This window comes from Nicotiana tabacum, chromosome 9 (genome assembly GCF_000715075.1).
Source record: "Nicotiana tabacum cultivar K326 chromosome 9, ASM71507v2, whole genome shotgun sequence".
NCBI lineage: Eukaryota > Viridiplantae > Streptophyta > Magnoliopsida > Solanales > Solanaceae > Nicotiana > Nicotiana tabacum.
Window position 1 is genome coordinate 114,303,383 of NC_134088.1, and position 21,359 is coordinate 114,324,741.

The 21,359-nt window shown below is 38.2% G+C and overlaps 2 protein-coding genes across 8 annotated transcripts; one reads left to right on the plus strand and one right to left on the minus strand.

Annotated features, from left to right (window-relative positions):
- Nucleotides 1–7,498: 7,498 nt before the first annotated feature.
- LOC107806482 (uncharacterized) lies at nt 7,499–13,495 on the plus strand. 2 transcript variants are annotated; one of them, XM_075222077.1, is made up of 3 exons: nt 7,499–8,004; nt 8,175–12,361; nt 13,032–13,495. In XM_075222077.1, exon 2 carries the CDS (start codon nt 8,236–8,238, stop codon nt 12,328–12,330), a length of 4,095 nt encoding a protein of 1,364 aa, XP_075078178.1. In that variant the 5' UTR covers nt 7,499–8,004; nt 8,175–8,235; the 3' UTR covers nt 12,331–12,361; nt 13,032–13,495. The 2 variants fall into 2 exon arrangements, with proteins under 2 accessions (XP_075078178.1, XP_075078179.1); XM_075222078.1 differs by having other exon boundaries at nt 13,037–13,286.
- A 292-nt stretch (nt 13,496–13,787) lies between these two features.
- LOC107806483 (kinesin-like protein KIN-5D) lies at nt 13,788–20,726 on the minus strand. 6 transcript variants are annotated; one of them, XM_075222080.1, is made up of 24 exons: nt 20,560–20,726; nt 20,044–20,293; nt 19,793–19,922; nt 19,354–19,509; nt 18,801–19,277; nt 18,451–18,548; nt 18,211–18,367; nt 18,046–18,115; nt 17,867–17,943; nt 17,718–17,771; nt 17,521–17,601; nt 17,323–17,434; nt 16,957–17,043; nt 16,679–16,854; nt 16,210–16,371; nt 16,023–16,130; nt 15,755–15,913; nt 15,576–15,659; nt 15,053–15,258; nt 14,843–14,944; nt 14,646–14,755; nt 14,424–14,575; nt 14,182–14,346; nt 13,788–13,972 (listed from the first exon to the last, which is right to left on the minus strand). In XM_075222080.1, exons 2-24 carry the CDS (start codon nt 20,220–20,222, stop codon nt 13,943–13,945), a joined length of 3,132 nt encoding a protein of 1,043 aa, XP_075078181.1. In that variant the 5' UTR covers nt 20,223–20,293; nt 20,560–20,726; the 3' UTR covers nt 13,788–13,942. The 6 variants fall into 6 exon arrangements, with proteins under 6 accessions (XP_075078181.1, XP_075078180.1, XP_016486127.1 ...); XM_075222079.1 differs by having other exon boundaries at nt 13,788–14,346; nt 20,044–20,243; XM_016630641.2 differs by having other exon boundaries at nt 13,788–14,346.
- Between the last annotated feature and the right edge of the window lie 633 nt (nt 20,727–21,359).

Here is a 21,359-nt window from a genome sequence, read left to right on the forward strand (position 1 = left end):
GAGTTGTGTAGTATATTAAGTGATTATATCTGGGGCTATGGTTATGGCTTGATACAGCTTGTTCAGACTCATACAGCATGTTGATGTGAGATTCGAGTCTTGAGAAGAAGTTCTGAATGTTGGAAATTGAATTCCAAGGTTTATGGGCTAAGGTTGAAGTAATGATTTTTAATTATGTTGTGTTGCCAGGCCTATACAATTTACACAGAATAGGGTGGCGTGGGATCACCCCCGGATATGTGCGTGGTAGATAGAATAGTGATGTGATGGCTTGGAAACAACTCTTGGCACGTTCGAGGATGAACGTATGTTTAAGTGAGGGAGAATGTAACGACCCGACGGTCGTTTTGAGTATTACAACCCCATTTCTCCATTTACTACTCAATTTATGCTTTACAGTTGTTTTATGACTTATCGGGTTAATTGGTTCGGGTCCGGTGAGGTTTTAGAATGAATTGGAACACTTAGTTCCAAGGTTTAAAGCTTAAGTTAAAATAGTGATCGGATGTCGACTTATGTGTAAGCGACCCCGGAATGGAGTTTTGATGATTCCAATAGCTCCGTATGGTGATTTTGGACTTAGGAGCGTGTCCGGAAAATTATTTAGAAGCCCGTAGTGGAATTTGGCTTGAAATGGCGAAAATTAAATTTTCGAGAAGTTTGACAGGGGAGTTGGCTTTTTGTTATCGGTGTCGGATCCAGTTCTGAAAATTTTCATAGCTCCGTTATGTCATTTATGACTTGTGTGCAAAATTTGAGGTCAATCAGACGTGATTTGATAGGCTCTGGCGTCGTTTGAAGAAATTGGAAGTTTCAAAGTTCATTAGGCTTGAATCTATGTGTGATTCGTGTTTTTAGTGTTGTTGGATGTGATTTGAAGATACGACTAAGTTCGTATGATATTTTAGGACTTGTTGGTATATTTGGTTGAGGTCCCGGGGGCCTCGAATGAGTTTCGGATGGTTAACGGATCAAATTCGGACTTAAAACCACTGCTGGAATCTTTGCTTTTGGTATTATCGCACCTGCGGAGGTTTGATCGCAGGTGCGAAGCCGCATGTGCGCACCAGCCATTGTAGAAGAGAGCTTTCCGCAGAAGCGGAGCGAGCCTCACAAATGTGAGCCCACAGAAGCGGCTCCAGTGGAGGCTTGGCGAAACCGCAGAAGCGATTGATTCTCGCACCTGCGAGACCGCAGAAGCAGCTAAGTGAGTCACAGGTGCGGAACCCCTAGACAATATACATTTCGAAGGGGTTCCGAATTTGCCATTTTTGGACCTTCAAGCACGGTTTTGGGGGCGATTTTCAGAGAGAATTCAAGGGAAACTGGAGGTAAGTCACTTGTGATCATTTCTACTCCATAATATTGAATTATCATCGAATAATCCGACTAGATTACGTGTTTTTGAAATCGGGGATTTGAAAATAAGATTTGAGGGTTTGAAGGTCGAGTTGAGGTCGGATTTTGGTAAAATTAGTATGGTTAGACTCGTGGTTGAATGGGCTTTCGGATTTTATAACTTTTATCATGTTCCGAGACATGGGCCCCACGAGCGATTTTTGAGCTAAATTTCGGATTTTTGTTGGACAATTAGTATTTTCTTATGGGATTGATTTCAACAAAATTTTATTGACTGAATCGAAATAATTATGGCTAGATTCGAGGCGTTTGGAGGCTAATTCACGAGGCAAAGGCATAACGGAGTAAAGAATTACACGGTTTGAGGTAAGTAATACTTCTAAACTTGGTTCTAAGGGTATGAATCCCCGAAATTTGGTATGATATAAATTGTTTGGAGGTGACACACACGATAGGTGACGAGCATGTAGACGTGCACCACAGAAATTGTATTTTGAATAAATCCTGTGCGGTTGTAAAATTAATGAATCATGTTATTATCTGAACATGTTCCATATGTTAGAGAAATTGAGCCGAGGCTCTTATTAAATATCGTGTTTAGGCTATGTGCCAATATTTTGGGACCCAAGGGGTCGTGTTGCTGTTGAATTAATTATTTCAAAAATATACATTTCACACTCAGTTATATTCGTCCATTATTATTATATGGATCGGGGCTGCCCGCCTGCAGTAGGCCTTATAGGCTTTACTATTTTATGGATCGAGGCTGTCCGCCTGCAGCAGGCCTTATAGGCTTTGTTATTATACGGACCGGGATTGCCCGCCAGCAGTAAGCTATATAGGCTTTATATCACGCTTGGGCTGAAGGAACCTCTCAGGAGTCTGTATACACCCCTAGTGAGCGTAGATGATTATATATATATTCGGGATAGATTTCCGAGGGCATGGACTTGCCTTAATTATTTATATTGTAATGAATTTACCTAGACATGGATCTTGTCCGTATCATTTATATTTGGAGATAAATTACCCAGGGCTGGATTGGCCTTATACGGTACTGAGTGACTGACTGTCAGTCGATGTGTATTTATATACGGGTTGGAACACCCCTGGGCTGGATTGGGCATAAACAGTATCGAGTGACCGAATAATTTGTGACCAGTATTTATATGAGGTCTTTCTACTAATATGTCATATTCCTCATATCATGCAGTATATTAATCTATTTCACTTATACAGAGTTTAACGGTTGAACTTGAAAGCATGCCTACATTTTTGTACAATTATTTATACTGGACTGTACCTACGGAGCTCGTCACTACTTTCAGCCCAGAGGTTAGTCTTGTTACTTATTGAGTTAATTGTACTTATACTACATTCTGCACCTCGTGTGTAGATCCAGGTGCTCCCGGATATGGCGGCTGCTAGATTTCGAAGTTAATTCCGTTGGGGACTATCAAAGTAGTTGCTTGACATCCGCAGACTCGATTCCTTTCCTGTTTAATTATTGTAATGTTCTATATTTTCAGATAATGATTTTTATTTGTCAAACATTGTATTCATATTAGATACTCATTTACTCAGTGACACCGGGTTTTGGGAGTGTTATATTTGAATTGTGAGTTTCTTCCGCTGAATTTAATTATTTTGTTTTCAAACTTAAAAGATATGGTGGTTTATTGAGATTGTTGGCTTGCCTAGTATTGAGATAGGCGTCATCATGATATGTGAGATTTTGGGTCGTGACAGAAGCTCAATGAGATTTAACTCGAGGAGTTCTTCGAAAATGGCTGGCACATCAGAATCCAGAAATGGGTACTCTTTCTCTTGCATTTCTTTTAGAGTCAACTTTCCACTTGGCTTATCTTGAAAAGAAGTGGATTTCACACTCTGCTTCTTGCTCACCTTCGTCGTGAACTTCACAGGTGATATGTTGACATTCATAGCTTCTTTGCTTTCACACTTGGGTACGAACTTGCCCCACTTCCTGACTTCTTACTTGTTGTTCCCTTTGCGAGTCTCATAGATAGGCAACCTTTCGTTTCCAGTGGAGGCCATGCTTAACTCCATTTCATGGGTACGAGTCGCAAGTTCTTCAAATGTGCTAGGCTTGATACCTTGCAGGATGTAGCAGAGTCTCCAATGCATGCCTTGGATGCACATCTCAATACCAGAAACTTCACTAAGCCAGTCTTTGCAGTTGAGGCTTGCATTCCTCCAACGATTAATAAATTCGATAACTGGTTCATCCTTCCGTTGACGAGTATTTATAAGTTCTACCATGCTCACAGTGCGCCTTGTGCTATAAAAGCGATTGAGGAACTCTTGCTCTAGTTGATCCCAGCTATCAATAGATCCCGCCTCGAGGTCTGTATACCAATCAAAAGTATTTTCTTTTAGCGAGCGGACGAACTACTTGACGAGGTAATCTCCATAAGTCCCATCGTTGTTGCATGTCTCATCGAAGTGCGCCACATATTGCTTTGGATTGCCTTTACCATCAAACTGTTGAAACTTTGGAGGTTGATAGCCAGCAAGCATCTTCAACATATAGATCCTTGTAGTGTACTACTTTGCGTATGTAAGGGAGGACTTGGCAGCAACTTTATACTTATTCATAATAGTTCCTTCAACGAACTCCTTCAGTTGATTGATGGGAATCATCCCTTCAGATGAGATAGGGATAACCTTAGCGGATGCTACTTGTCTTGGGGGAGAATCAATCTCTGGAACTTCTGGGAGTTTTCCAGGTGCATGGGTGGATTCTTCTTCCATCAAGATTCCCACCCTGTCTGTTAGCTTGTCAATTCTAGTATCTTGATTTTGCATGCACTTGGTCAAGCCACTGATTGCTTCCGTCAATTTTTCCAACTGCTCTTCCGCAGATAAAGTGTTTGTCACCATGGCTTGCATGATTGTTGTAGATGATGGGGAGTAGCATGGATTGTCACACAGATTAATTCTCGAATGGCTCACGCTATGCGGTGTAAGTGGGGATGATCCATCACTTGAAGCATCATCATCTTCCTTCATAACAGATTACTTAGATCCGGAGAAGTCAAGCAGAACAAAGGTTTTCTTGATCTTTTCAGCAACATCACTTCCTTCTTCGGGTGCGCTTGTGGAGGATCTTGCTACTTTTGAGGATGAAGATCCGAAAACAGGGGTTGATGCGGACGGAACATGGGGTGCTTGTTGTCCTAACGAGCTTGCTTTGCTCCTCGTAACTGGTCCAAAGATTCCAAAAGTAACATCGAGGATGCTTTCCACATTAGCATATAACCTGGAATTAGCAGCCTTGGTGGAAGTTGAACTGGAGTTATTTTTCTTTGAAGCCATTTTGATGTTCATAACTTTGGTGATTGAAAAGTTGAGATGAGAGGTAGAGATTGTCCCACTGGGCGTGCCAGAATTTGTGGACAATTAATTTGCGTCGAGAAAATAAAATCAAGACCGAAAAATATTGCAACAATCGTAGTATTTTATTTCAAATATTTGAGTATTACAATCTCTATGAATTCTCTGATTCTACTTTTCGACGGTAAATAAAAGAGCCTTTGATATTAATCTTGAATTTTATTTTATTTTAATCCAAGTACTTGAGGCCTGATCTTAATCTTGATGTATTTTTAATCCAAGGGCTTGCAGCTTGTTCTTGAATCTTCTTCTTGATCTTTTAATCCTTAGAACACTTGAATGCTTGTAGCTTTTAGAGAAATCTGCAGCGTTTGATCCACGAGCTCCCTCTTACTTCTTATTATAACTTCTGGTGTTCTCTGTGAGTTACAAAGACCCATAATTATAGTTGTGGGAGGAAAGAGTTATGATAAGGACAAACTCTTTCTGACCAATCAAATTGAAGTGTGACAAGGCCGCATTTGATTGGCAAGAACATGTCATTTACACACGTGGCACGATTTCATTGGCCATTTAATTTGACTTGGCATGGCCATGTCATTTTGACATGTGGCACGATCCTATTGGCTCTTCCGCTTGACTTGGCGTGCCACGTAATTTCACGTTTGGCACTAAATTGGGCCTCTAGGAAGATGATATCTTGGGCTTAATGAAGTAGGCTCATCACTTTAGCTCAATGGATTAAGACTTATTTATTTAATCCATATATGTTGGACTTATATAATTAATTCAATTATAATAAACCATAATATTTATTTGAATTAGTATATTTAAAATATAATCCAAGTTATTTATTGTATTTGAATCCAATAAATTTTACATGCCTACAAAACTATTGTTGGTTATTGGAGTTGGACTCGGACCCTGTCCAAGCTTGTCACTACTTTCAACCTAAAATTCGGTTTGTTACTTATAGTGCACATGGGGTCGGTTGTACTCATACTACACTTCTGCACCTTGCGTGTAGATGTTGGATGTTGATGTTGTTGTGCACGGCGAGAGTTGGATTTCAAGATGTACCTGCGTTCCGGTCATAACTACCTCTTGATCTCACTACTAAAAAATCTAGTTTTAGCTACGGACATATTCTGTAGATAAACAAAAAAATCCTCTGCTAATCTCATTTAGCAACGGATTAGCGACATATTATCAAGAAATCCTGCTAGCTACGGGCGATTTTGTGATAGATTAGCGACGGCATTCGTAGCTAATTCCAATTTTTTTTGTAGTGTCTTGGTAGCTTTGGAATTTTAATCTGTTCATGTATATTTCAAATAGATGATGTACTTTATTTCATACCATCTTTGTAAATTCTAAATCTTAGATACTCATGATTTATACTACCAATCCTTGAGAATTCTCGTATAACAGTTTAGTTGTATTATCATTTCTTCTCTTAATAAATATCATTTGAACTGGTTTGTTGTTAACTGGCTTACCTAGCAGGTTGGGTTAGGTGCCATCACGGCTAGTTGTATTTTGGGTCGTGACATGCCTTTTATCATACATGTTTTTTGTCAAGTTTATTATTTCTTACGTATATTAGTGTCAACGTATATATAATAGACTAAGTTAAAATTGACCTTCCATTGTATATAGGTTGATTTTGAAGAAAAATATGCACGTCATGGTACTAAAAAACTTAGATACGCCGAATAGTTTATGTAATAGCACACAAATGGTATATATAAGTTTTGACAATAACATCATACATGCAAAAATTATGATACTTTGATACTGGTCAATGTGCTTATAAGTATATTTTTATGCTTGAATTCAACATTCTCTTCTGAAACTAAGGAATATCCTTTTAAATTTACCTGAAAATATTTTTTAGAATGTTTATGTTTTGCAAATATAATAAATAAAGTATACGGACAAATATCCTAAATATTGGACTATATTTATCGTAATATATTTTCTTGCACGAACAACTGTATGTTGCACTTTCAAGAGGAATATCAAGATCGACAACAAGAGTTCTGGTTAAGGCAGAGAAACCAAGGCATTAGGAGGAAACATACACACAAAAATATTGTCCACAAAGAAGGGTTCGTCAAGATACCATCATATTAAATACTTTTTAATTATAATACATAATTATCTAACTAACATGACAAAATTGATCATTTGTGTAAGTTTTGATGATGTCTTTTTATTTTAAATTCATGTATTATGCTAATGTAATAATATTTTTCAGCATTTAGATGGTTGTTGTATTATTATACATAAAATTTCTCTCATTAATTAAATTTTATTGTTCCTTCATATAAATAAATATTTAAATCATCACATGTCATTATTAACGTGCAGTGCACGTTTATAAACACTAGTTTTTTAAATTTAACAATCAATGTTTATACTTTACAGGAAGATAGTTATTCAGAGATTAATAATCTCAGTCTCTCATACTTATAATTATGAGATTATTATCCCATATTGAATGTGAGTTAGTTTATACCAACAATAACAACAACATAATTTGTACCGATATTAATTAATATTTATTTCTTGAGCCGATGGTCTATCGGAACAATCTCTTTACTCCATCAGGGTAGGGTAAGATCTGCGTACACACGACACTATCCAAACCCCTCACTTGTGAGATTTTACTGAATTGTTGTTGTTGTATTAATTAATATTTATAATCAAATATGAAATAAATATAATCCGTTATAATCCTAGTATTTAAGCTTTGTGTCCAAAGCATAGTTGGCTCTTTGTTGCCTCGACCAATCAGAAGTCCGTAAGTACCAGGTAAAATTCACTCCTGGTAGTCTTATAGTTTAGAGAGCTAAGTAGGTATGGCCCACACACGAGTCACCTCTGTTCCTAACTCAGTGACTGACTCACCACCGTTCTTCTTCGACCCAACTCTCTCTCTCTCTCTCTCTCTCTCTCTCTCTCTACACTCTCTATCTTCTTCAAGCTCTACTCCTCTATATCTCTCACAATGTCCTTTTTCGTCATTTCACGTTTCAATCTGACGGCTACGCCACCTTCCACGTCCTCTTCTTCTTCTTCTTCTTTCTTCTTCTTCCTTTTCCTTTTCATTCTATAGTAATCTTACTGTGCTCTCGCATAGCACAATATAACCGCCTCTTCTCTTCTCTTCTCTTCCGCCCCTCTAGGGTTTCTTTCTCTTCCATAAAGCAATTTTGGGTCGCCTCCTTTTTCCTTTCTTCTATTCGCTTCTTTTCCTGCGTCTGGGTTTCATCCATTTTCAAGGTAATTTTTCTATCCTATCTCTAATTTTTTCTTTACACCTATCGTATATATGTGTTTTGGTGTCTGTGTCTTTGTGTTTAAGAGATGGGTTTTTAATTTTTTGAAGTTTTATCATATGGGTATTGGGGATTTCTGAATTTTGCATGTTATTTTTTGGCTTGATTTTCTAGGGTTTTGAATTTTGGATTGAAGGGGAATACTGGTTAAAAACGTGTGGTAATTTTATGTTGAATGGTGATCGAAAAGAGCAGCTTTAAGGCATCAAAATTTGATTTTTCCGAGTTTTCTCCTCATAGTAAGGACACTATGTCGAGTGAGGACGAGGAGTTTGAGAGGCGAAACGGGGGTGAAGTTGAATCTAATGACGAGGATGATGATGATGATGACTACTTTGATGATTGTGACTCGGGGGCGGGTTCAGATGACTTTGATTTGTTGGAATTAGGTGAGTCTAGGGAGGAGTTTTGTCAAATTGGGGATCAAACATGTAGCATTCCCTTTGAATTGTATGATCTTTCGGGGCTGGGCGATGTGTTGTCGTTGGATGTTTGGAATGAGGTGTTGTCTGAGGAAGAAAGGTTTAATCTTGCTCAGTATCTTCCTGACATGGACCAGGAAACATTCATGAGAACGTTGAAAGACATCCTCGCGGGTGATAATTTGCATTTTGGGAGTCCCATTGATAAACTGTTTAACATGTTGAAGGGCGGGTTATGCGAGCCGAGAGTGGCGCTTTATCGCCAAGGATTGATTTTCTTTCAGAAGCGACAGCATTATCACCGCCTCAGAAACCATCAGAATGCAATTGTCAGTAATCTTTGTCAGATAAGAGATGCTTGGCTCAGTTGTCCGGGGTATAGTATTGAGGAGAAGCTTCAAGTGCTGAACATTAAGAAGAACGAGAAGATTCTAATGTATGAGAAGATGGAAGAACTGGAAAGTGATGGATCCGAGAGAGAGGAGTTTAGTGATACTTTGTGGGGCAAAAGAACAAAAGATCGGAATCTTGGGCAGAATATGGGCTGTTATTCTGGATATGGGAAAGGGTCAGCCTTGGATTCATCTTCTCTTAGGCAAATGGCTTCTTCGGAAGCTACCAGATACAGAAAGCAGAACCTAAGAGGGACATTCAAGGTAGGTGGAAATGGCTCAAAAGGAATGGAATTCAAATCATCTGGGCCATATGATTCTGCATTGCCTCTTTCTCGTCGTGGTAAAGGAATGGGCTATGATTCTGGGATGGCTGTCCCAATGAGAGATCAGTTGAATGGCTACGATGAGGAGGATGGGATGTACGAAGTGGATGTGCAGAGAGAGAGAAACTTTTCACGAGCAGGGGCTGTTGATAAATGTGGGAGTGTCAAATCGGGGAAGAAGCATGAAAGGGTCAGAATGGAAGAATGTGCTGATGTTTTCTTGGGCGTGCCTATGCCTTTGAAGAATGATCCTTATGCCTACGGCAAGAACAATACTGTCAACCAGCTGTCAGATATTAAGGTCTTGACTGCAAAGCCCAGCAATGCCAGAACTGCATATGATTTTGGGAAAAAGGACAGGTATGCTGATGGTCTCCCACAGTTTGGCTCTGAAGATCAGATGAATAATTATGGGAAAATCCGGATTCCCAAAATGTCACGGAAGGGAAGTGGAATGGAACTAGCAAGTGGAAGTGAACAGTTTTGGCCAAGTAAAGCACCAGAGGATACCTATTTTACCAACCCATCCCATAAGTTTGGTAACTTGAATGTAAAAAGCAAAAAGTGGAAGGTGGATCAAGAATATCCTGATCGCAAGTTCAATGATAAGTTGTTTCAGTCAGACTATAGGGCAAAGGCGGCCTTCCCTGAGAAGGTCAGGGCAAAAATGCAGAATGGCGGACAAGATGCTTCTGGAACCAGAGGTAGAAGGGTATTTGCGAATATTGAAGAAACTGAAACTGAATCATCAGAAAAAAGTGATGAGGATGAGGAATATAATCCATTGATGAGGAGCAAGTGGGCATATCCCAGTGGTTCCCCAAACTTGATGTCCGCATTGGATACTAAAAAGGCTAAATTTTCTCAAAAGGATAAGTATAGTATTCCGGCTCGTGATAGCTCATTTCATTCCTCTAGGATGGTGAATGACTCTGGTGAACTTCTCCACTCGAAGAAAACTGGAAGTCTTGGCCTGGGAGCAGAACCAATGCATGATCTTGGTCATTTGAGTAGTTTCTCCACCAGAAATTTGGCTAGAAATCATTTCTCTGGTCTAAGCCAGTTCAATAACAACAATGACGACGATGAGGACGACGAGCAACCAATCTACAAGCTAGCCAAGAATGGCCCTTTGCAAGGGGACCATACTGAAAGGTTCCACATGGTATCCACCAGAGAGAAGAAACATAAAGGAAAAGCTAGCCGTGATATCCTGCAGTCAAACTATATGCAAGATCACAAGTTTCAGGAGGATGACTCATTGCGGACACGGTTTCCGACTAAAAAAAGTGGAGTTTCTGCCAAGTTTTCAAAGAAAGGTCAGATGCTTGACACACGTGCTGGTGATCATCATGAAAAATCTAATATGCTATTAACAGGTTGCAATTCGGTCATGAAGAAGCGGAAAGTCAAAGCTGATACCCCATACATGGATGAGCTAGATGGTACTGACCATCTCTATGCTGAAATCCAGCAGCGACAAGATGATCTATCAACGAAGCGGGGTAAAAAGAAGCTGGAGGATGAATCGTGGCCTTCTTCAATGGGAGTTCCCAGATCTCCAACTTCAGAAATGATAGAAGATGTAGATGTGGAAAGCCGGCCTCCAAAAAAGCCATTCCCTTTGATTACCCCTACAGTTCATACTGGCTTCTCATTCTCCATCATTCATCTTCTCTCAGCTGTTCGTATGGCAATGATTACTTTGCTTCCAGAAGAGGCTGTAGATAGAAATGCTGGAAGACAGGATACCGTGGAGGAGCATGGTATCAAGCAAGAAGCTGTTAACGGAGTTGCACCGCCTTCAGAGTTAGATGGTGACAATTCACCTCCTTCAACTCAAGCAAATGTGCCCTCTCTCAGTGTGCAGGAAATTGTTAACCGTGTGAGATCAAACCCGGGAGACCCCTGTATTCTTGAGACTCAAGAACCTCTCCATGATTTGGTCAGAGGAGTACTCAAAATATTTTCTTCCAAAACAGCACCACTTGGAGCAAAAGGATGGAAGCAACTTGTGGTCTATGAAAAAACCACCAAAAGTTGGTCCTGGATTGGTCCAGTGAGTCCCGACTCATCTGATCATGAGCCTATGGAGGAAGTCACATCTCCAGAAGCGTGGGGTCTTCCCCACAAAATGCTTGTGAAGTTAGTTGATTCGTTTGCCAATTGGCTGAAAAATGGTCAGGAGACACTACGGCAGATAGGAAGTCTTCCTGACCCTCCGTTGTCGTTGATGCAATATAATTTAGATGAGAAGGAACGGTTCAGGGACCTGCGAGCGCAGAAGAGTCTGAGTACCATTGGCCCAAGCTCCGAAGAAGTCAGAGAGTATTTCCGTAAAGAGGAATTCCTTAGGTATTCAATTCCTGACAGGGCCTTCTCCTACACTGCTATTGATGGGAAAAAATCAATAGTTGCTCCTCTGAGAAGGTGCGGTGGCAAGCCAACTTCAAAAGCCCGTGATCACTTCATGCTTAAAAAGGATCGTCCTGCCCATGTCACAATTCTCTGTCTTGTGCGAGATGCAGCTGCTAGGTTGCCTGGCAGTACGGGGACTAGAGCAGATGTTTGTACTTTAATCAGAGACTCACAGTATATTGTGGAAGAGGTATCTGATGCTCAAGTCAATCAAGTTGTTAGTGGTGCATTGGACCGTTTGCATTATGAACGTGATCCTTGTGTACAGTTTGATAATGAGAAGAAGCTCTGGGTTTACTTACATAGAGATAGAGAAGAAGAAGATTTTGAGGATGATGGTACTTCATCTACAAAGAAATGGAAGAGGCAAAAGAAAGAAGCTCCCGAACCATCTGACCAAGTAGCAGTAACCATCGCTTATCATGGCACAGGGGAACAAAACGGTTTTGATTTGAGCTCAGATCTCAATGTTGAGCCGTCAAACATGGATGAAGATCGAACAGACCTTGCTTATGACGATGTTAAGGATCAAGTGGAGGAAAATATTAAGAGCAGCCATGTGTCAGAACAAGGTGCTACGCATTGTAGTTCTTCTCTGATGGATTGGGACACTCTTTGCTCAACTCCTGGAGAAGGAAATAATTTGTTATGTCAACAGAACTCTACTGATAATTTTGATGATGAAACATGTGGTGGAGAACCACCTGCTTGATTGTGGAAAGAGCTCTGTCACGAGCTTCCAGGTACTTTGTCCGTTCACTTTTTGTAGCTGTCACTACTTTTTACAATGGATTCAATTTCCTTTTCTACCTCCAATCCACTCTGAACTGTAAACTTGTATTTAAGGTTCATCATGTTATGCAACTTATTTAAACTTTTAATTTGGTTGATTGGTATATTTGACTGTACTTTGAACTTTTAAACTTGTTTGATTGTAGTTCGACTTGTAATTATCTGATTTGGAATTTTGCGTCACTTTTACATTTTTATGGGGGGAATTTTGTAAGTGAAGCATGCATATTGCTGAATTATAGGTAAAATATTAACCATGAGTATTTCGATGGTAATTGCAGTTTAATCTTTTTGGTCGAAGCACAAGGTTTGTCGGTTTCATTGCAATATACAAAAAGCTTTACATTGTTTTTGGGACTTGAGGCTCTAGCTTACACTAGCAACATGACCTGGTCTCGCGTCATGTTTTTAGTCTCTTGCTGTTTCTGTCTTGAGAATTTGTATTAAACAAATAGTGCTCTCTTTATTTATACGTAGGCCAGAAAGTTATACATTTGGATTTCCCTTTTATGAGTGTGATTCAGGCTTCGATTCATTTTGGTTGATTCCGCATCCCGGGGGAGGGGGTGGATTGTAGTGCTTTTTCTCCTTAACCTACTGTTGAATTGGTCTTTGCTGCAGAAAAGCCCTATATATTCCCCACCTGAAGACAGGAGATGTCGATCATCTGATGGCTCTAACAAAACATACTGTCCGTTATGCTCATTGAAATTCATCCACTTCCAACAGTTCCAGTGTTTTGGCCACGCTAAGGGTGTATTTTTGCAATGGCGGTTCAGTTGTAGATTCATTCTAGTTAAAACAGGAAAAAATGGGGAGCCTCTGATATGTAGACTGCAGGTGGTAATTGCTTGCTATTGCACAACCTTTTTATCCCATAATGCCTTGCCTTCTTCATTGTCCCTTTTTCATTTGTTCTTTTTTCCAGTATATATTTACATGGCTTATTCATATGAAACCAGAATGCAGAAGCAACAACTGTTCTGAATTGAGAAGCAACAGAGTCCATCTGTTATACATACCCCTCCTATGTACATACATCTAAGTTAGATGAGATAAATGAAAATAAGTCGGTCTTGTGATCTTTGTGCTTGCTCAAGCTTTGCTGCCTAATGCCCATGTTCCTACAACTGCATTCATACTTAGATCTTCTCTCCTACAACATTTATTCAGGTGTGATTGGGACGCTCTTCTGTTTAACAATGTTAAATGGAAGAGGGGAACAAAATTCCTATGAAACTAGTTTAAAGAAAACAAATTCGTACTATCAATATTCAGGGAAAGCCTTGAGCAATTGTAATTCGAGTAATCTTAATTTGCTCAGACGTCTCACTGAACTTAATTCCTGAAACTTATCTTCTAAGTTGATCATCTGTATTAGAGTCAAAAGGCATTTCAGTTTACATGTATCGTTTACTAATGTTTCCACACTGAGAAAAGTTACAAATAAAGTATACGAACTCTATCAACGTCGCATCGACAGACACTTCAAACCTAATTGCAATGTACAGCGCAAACATTACATATTTCCATCATTGTCTCAGGAACTCCAACTCTGTTTCCTACAAGAATTTCAAAGAAATGAAACTCTTCAAAAAATTAAATAAATAGAATCGGGATAAATTATCCGCTACGTATAGGTGAGTATATGGATATCCAAGGACATATATTATGTACAACTTTTCTCCTTAATTCCTATATTATGTTGGAAGTCTGGACTCCTCTAATTTAGAGCAGTGAGGGCAACTCTTGAATCTCGTAAAGGAGCTACCTCTGCAATATGCTTTACATCTCCGTTTGCTTGCTTTGAGGATTTTCCATCCCAAAATGAATTCAACAACTCCTCAAAAGCAGGAGTTTTTAGTTCTTCAATAGATTCAACACTTGGTAGATTAAATGGTCTCCTCGTTGGGGTCGAGCATGATGGTTCATCAACCTAGCATAATTAAAAGCAATTTGAAAGAGAGTATTTTCTTAACAAACTGAACATAAATTTTGATGCAATATCCTTACCACATATTCTTGTGAAAGACATTTTCCAGTATATTCTGTAATCTCAACAACCTTGTGGTAGTGCCCGCTATTTAGTTCTCTCAACTCTCCACAACAAGGAACAATCGTCGAATCAAGGTTTGCACAAGCATCACGGTCGAGTTGTAAAGAATCTACACATGTTAATCAAGTTAATTGAAAGACAAAAGTTGATCTTGTAACGTCTAAATCTTGATAGCTTACGGTCAATAGATGAGAGTAGGTGTTTGCTAGCAGCATCAGTGTCTTCAACGGTGGATGACACGCCAGATGAAAATCGCACACGCAATGCTTGATTTGCATCCATTCCCCCCCTGCATAAAACGTAAAGACGGTCACAGTCTAAGAAAAATATCACAACTATGAAGCTGAACACTTGAACAGTCGGCGAATCAACTAACCTAACAATTTCATCAACAAAAGCAACATTTCTCTCCTCTAGATTCAATAAAGACTGTTGAGCATTTGTCCATTGCTTTGCTCCCAATTTAGCCTTTTGCACACTGCACATTCATATTCCAGGTTAGCAGAAAGAATGATAAAAAGACTTATAGACATCAAAGAACAGTGTCAGTTCAAAGATATTATGGAATATAAGCTGGGTGACATACCAATTCTGTAGCACCTCCTCCATTTCTTTCTTCCCATTTTCCACAGCAGCAGTATCCTCAAGATGGTGCGATTCAGCCTTTTCCATGTAATTGGACCATTTGACTTTAACTGAAGAAGTTGAATCTTGCATGGTTGACATCTCTTGTTTTAGTCTGTTGGTTTTGTTAGAGGCACTTTCTCTAAGGTCATCAATTGCGGTTTGAACCTAGAACAGATAGCCATGCAAAATTCAATTAGCTATTGCAACCTAAAGTACACCAAAATCAATTAATGACTGATTCAGGATGCAGGATTTTCTGCTCAACAATGCAATAAGTCAATTATTAACTAATGAGCATTTACTACAAACAATTAAGCACATACTCAAGCATAAAACTAGATAAGAGAAAAGGAAGTCCCAAGCTGTCTACAACACCTACAAGACTTCTCATGAAGATATTGTGTCATCATCTTGCTCAAGATTAGAGTCTTAGCCACACCAAAAATTGAGATGCACATCTTTATTATTAATAGATGACCTACCAGCTTTTTCTTCCTAGCATTTGATCCAGCAAGCAGTTCTGCCACTTTCTCTAAGATTTGCCTTTCCTCATTGGCAGCACATTCCTAAAAATGAGAGATCCGCAATAAAATGAGGTTAAGAAATGTATATTGACCTTTGTTTAATAAATAGCCATATGCTGGTGGATGAAGTCGCTTACCTCAAACTTATTTTCTAGTTCAGAGAATTTCTGGTCACTGACTGTCTGTGCTTCTTCCACTATTTCACCCAACTGGGACACATGCATATCTAAAGTCTTAAAGAAGTTCCCAGTAATCTGAGAAATGGACCTTGACATTGAGATACTCCCACAGTGTGCCTGTAAAGGCATCCAAAATTTATTAGCTCTACTCAAGAAGGAAAAAGAAAGATCCAAAATAGAATCAGTGAAGATTATACGTGCTTCACAAATAGTCAACTATTGATACCTCACGTTGTTGTTGTGCAAATGCAATTAGTTTCTCCTCCTGATTGTGCAAACTTTTTTGAAGATCATTAACCAAGGTATCAGCCTCAGAAGCAATCTCCTTAAAAAGCTACATCAGGAAAAAGGAGATCAGATGAAAAAAATAAGTTCCTCTCTGAATTTCTAAAAGCAACATAAAAGATACGCACCTCTCCCAAAGCAGAAGAATGTTTTGAAACTTCACAATTTAAACGGTCAAAGGTTGACTGAGCATTGCCGTCAAGCTCCCCGGCCAAACCATCTAAAGCTTTAATACCAGAACCAAACATAGTTTTCAAGTTCTCTAGACGGCCTCGAAGTTCCTCCACTGCCTGAAAAGCAGACCAGAAAGTAGTATTGGTTAATAGGAGTACAATTTCCACCAGAAGTATGTAAACCTATTACACAATTGATGCACTAGGCTTATTAAGCATGTAAGTTTTTTGTTTTGTGTCAAAATAGCATGTTCAAATAATAATATATGCTCCCTAATTCAATTAATTTTAGTAAATACTGCAACAAATAATTTCTGAAAACTACATATTCCCACTTCCTTTTGGTATCATGTCATGCAATTTTTCTAGTGTCACGTTGAGTGTGGTACTTTAAAGGCTAATTCTACATTTGAGTCAGGAATACCTTAGTCTTTGTAGAAACAAAGGACTGCATGTCTTCCTCCATGCCTTTGAGTTGTTGCTCTTGTTCTGTGGTTGAAGAAGCAACAGTCTTATGTAGGACTTCAAGCTCTTGAGTCAATTGGGATTGGAATTTTTGGATGAGAACTCTGTTTCCATCTTCTATTTTGTCTTTCCGCTCTGAAATCAACCATTATCAGTATGCAGGAGTTTGATGCAACATTGTTTTCTTAGCAAGAAAATTCGTCATGTATTCGAGTTTTAGAACTACTGTGTACATACCAATCTTGGCAAACAAGTTCGACACGTCTGATGCAGCATTTTCCAGTTCAGCTCGAAGTTCAAATGCTTGCTCAACCAGTGCTTTTTCTGGTAGAAGACATGCAATTCCAGATATTATGCACAACTCTAAAAGTGAAATAATTTTATATAAACCCCGCACATTCACTGCCTAATGATATGGATGGCTACATCTAAATTTACTAATGTTTAAGAACAAATGTAATATACCCATATACCAATTTTACTTTTTTGAAAATGTTAAAATAATAGGAGTTATTTGTATAGATACATTGCTTCCCCAAAGAGGCAAGACAATTGACTAGCAAATGAATTCTCCTTTCGCCCTGCATAGAGGATGAAGCTTACCAGATTTTAGGAGGTTAGATATCAGAAATTCCTTTTCTTTTATAGTGGTAATTGCCTGCCTATGTTTGTCTTCGAGATCAGCCAATGTATGCTGAGTTTCCTGAAGCTTTTTCTGAAAGACACAAAAGTATAGAAAATTCAATGAGAAAGAGTCAGCAATAAAGATGTGGAATAAGTTGGGGTCAGAATTCCATTAACTTCTGTCTTCTCAAGTTTGTCACCCAATTCTGCTGTCAACAATTGCTGAGAATTGTACAGTTCCTGAAGTTCCAAAAGTTTCTGTTTGCAGAAGGCAACATGGTAATGAGTTATGATTTATCAATTTTTTTTTTACAAAAGTTATCAATTTTAATTAGAAAATGAAGGATGCTCAAGATTTTTCAGCTCTTGCCCACCTTGTCCCTGGATTCGAAGTCAAGTTCCATTCTTTCTATCTTTTCAGACATTGCCTGGGAGAGGATAATGACAAGTTAACCATAGGACTATTAAACAAGTATGTAGAGTGAATGTAACCAATCATGGGATCCAGAAAACAGTACTGAACCTTCTTCTCTGCTTCTTCTTGAAGATATCGGTCTCTAGGTATATAAATTCCATTCTTCTCTCTTGCAGCATACACCTCTGTCGGCATTAAAATAGAACAAACAAAATATGTTATCAAATAATTTATCAATGCAAGATATAGATTTATATATAGAAAGAAAGGAAGATAGAAATATAGACCTTGCTTCAGTCGGTCAATCTCAGAGTACAAATCCTTGATCATTGCAGATTTCATCATCTTCTGGTTAATCTGAAATAGCAGCAGAAGAAAAAATGAAGGATACTTGAATCAGAGAGGAAAGGTAAAGAGACATTCTTTAGGTGAGAAATGTCCAGAAAACTGACCTCTGGTTTGTTCTTTATATTTTTGGCACGATGAGCATAATCTAAAGTGCTCAGTGTCTCCTCCAGACAGTGAACTGAGGGTGATATAGTTGCAATAATGCATGTCTTTGTTTTCCCTCCCAGTGAATCCCTCAACAACCTCGTCAATTTGCTATCCCTGAGATACAAATGCAATTCTTTCTCAGAATATGTAAGAACTAAAAGCATTCTATAATAACCTAGATCTGGATTAAAGAAGACCTGTATGGGATATGACCAGAGTGCTCAACTAAAGCATTTATAACACGACCAAGTGTAAGCAAACTCTTGTTGATTTCACCAGCTTCCCTCGCTCTGCCCTGCAGCAAAGGAAATTTTAGCCTACTATCGCTTACTATAACTAAGAAGAAAAAAGGGCAGAAAATACAGAGATCTTAGAAAGCAGAATGTCTAGGGATTAGCTGTCATGAACAAAAGATAAATTTGAGACATTGCTAAAACAGTACTCTGGGCATTCTATTGTTTCTTTAAACTATGTTTACATGCGCTAAGCATACTGCCAAATGCAATGGCTTGACAGTCAGATAATTTTTTAAGTCTCAGACTCTCACCTCCCTTGCACCAGAACGTGATATATTCTCAGAACCAGCAAGATCGACAAGGTTCAATTTGCCACATTTGATCATCTCTTCTCCTTCTGGAGTGCATTCCTTGATGTGAATTGTGATAGAGAAAATAGAATGGGAACGACTGCTCTGTTTATTAAGAAGAGTCTCTGCTGTACGCCTCTTCGCTGAACCTTTCTCCAAGATCTTGTAGATTTCATTTGCAGTGGAAACAATCTCCTCTTCTAAGCCTCTAACCAAAACTCCCCCCTTACCATCTTCCATCAGCGCTATTGGTTTTTTGGATTTATCATCTACGTACTTTGTGCATTCCTCAGGAGCTAAAAGATCTGTGATCTCCTCATTATACAGCTCCAAAAATGTTACTTTCATGCTATATTCAGCATTTTGAGCTTCTAATATCGCGAAAATTTGCCGAACAGCACGGGGGATAACACCTGCGTCACTTGGAAACTCCCCATTCTAAACAGGGCAACTTTAACAATTAGTATGAAGAAATAACTAGTAGAAACAAAACATTTCTATCAACACCACCAACCTTCTTTCTTCCACCTCCCTCCATTGTATAAGTTTTCCCAGTTCCTGTCTGCCCATAAGCAAAAATGGTGCAGTTATATCCCTCTAGAACTTCAAAAACAATAGGCCATATGGCAGAATCATACAAGTCCTTCTGTTGGGATGTTGGTCCAAACACCTAAAACAGAATTATCCAACATAAAGTTAGAGTCTTTATGAAAATCATGATTAAGTAAAAACAAATTATAGAGTTTTATTTTTTAAAATTACTAAAAGTGTAATGATATTTAAGAATTACCAAAACGCGATCGTCTAAAACTTAGTAAAACAAATTAAAAAAACAATTGATTTTGCTCTACTTTATTTGAATTTTCATTTCTTTTCGTCCACATTCCCTATCGTGAATCTGTTTGAATATGATGCTAACAGATAAATGAGAAATCAGATGTGAAATATCATACCTTATCAAAAGCAAATGTTCTGTCAATCTGCTTATTAGCAATGTTCTGAATAGCAGAAACTTCTCTTCGACCCTCATTACACGAAATCACAACTGGTGTATGCAATCTTATCTCATCCTCACTCAACGGTCTGCAAATATTTCACACCTTAGCAAATTCCAATCAACTATACTGTTCAACTCAAAATCAGTACATTGACGCCTTTTTTAGTATAACCAACTCCAAAGTACACTACACTCATTTTAACTAACCTGCAGCGCAAAATAACTTGTACATTGACGCCTTTTTCTTTATCATGCTTTCCGCTCATACTATTATTCCCTTCCCCTGATCGCAGATCTCTCGCCGCCGCCTTGTCGCTCGACCGCGGCGGCGTCTGCAAAATAAAGCCGCCTCCTCTTCTCTGTTGCTGCGATTGCGATGACTCCATTCCTCTAACTATCCTTCAAATCTTCACAACCTTATTTCTCTTAGTCAACGTAACTCAGTTCAAATTCAAATCTGAGCAGAAAATAATACATAAAAACAAACAAATAAACAACAAATATATATAAAAAAATTTATACATGTACCATAAAAAGCAACAAATATATCTGGAGAAGTAAAATGTGGATTTGAATTCAATGATTAATCGACAACGACTTACCGATGCGAAAATTTCAACGAAAAATAAATTGTACAAAAAAGGATAAGTCATAAGTAGAATCGATGCATTTACAGATACGATAAAAGTAAAATGCAAGAAGTGTATGTGTGTGTATACTTACAGAAAGTGAAGTAGTTGCCGGCCGTTGAGAGCTTCGACTAATTCGGCAATGGCGAATGTTCTAGAGAGAGAAACTCAGAAATGTACAGTGAGAGAGAGGAGAGAGTGTGTGTAGTGAACGGAGAGCATTTAAATTTAAACATAATAAGAGCCAAGTAGAAGAAATCCGGCCTCTATTTACTCAAGTTATCAATTTAATAGTTTAGATCTTTTTGGGGACATAAGATTAAAAAAAAAACAATTTATTAATTTAGAAAGCGCCATAAACGTTTCGTCGTCAAGCATTTCAATTAGAGAAAAATATTGATTTTCGAGACATAAGAATTAAATTAATTTCTCAGTCCCAAATTATGTGTCACTTTTCGAGATTCAAACTATATAAATTTTAATTAATATTTAATTTTTTTACCATATTGACATAGTTATAATTTATAATATTTTTCATATAATTTTAAATATTTTAATTATAATTTTAAAAAATTAAAGATTAGTCAATTGATTCACGAAAAACGAAAGCAACACTTATTTTGAGAAGTAAGAAATATTAAATATATCAGTCTATTTACTACACCTTAATCTATGACCGACAACATTTATATAGATATTTTAAAATCTTTTAACATACGTTAGCTAAAGAGTCATTATATATATTAAAAAATCTAATCAAACGGGAGAAATCTAAATTCAGCAAAAAAAATTGGAGAATTTTCTAATAAGGTGAGGAAAATTTAAGAACATTTAAAGAAAATAATTTAAATATCGAACGAGTTTGGTGTAAATAATTTAGACACGTGATTTTCC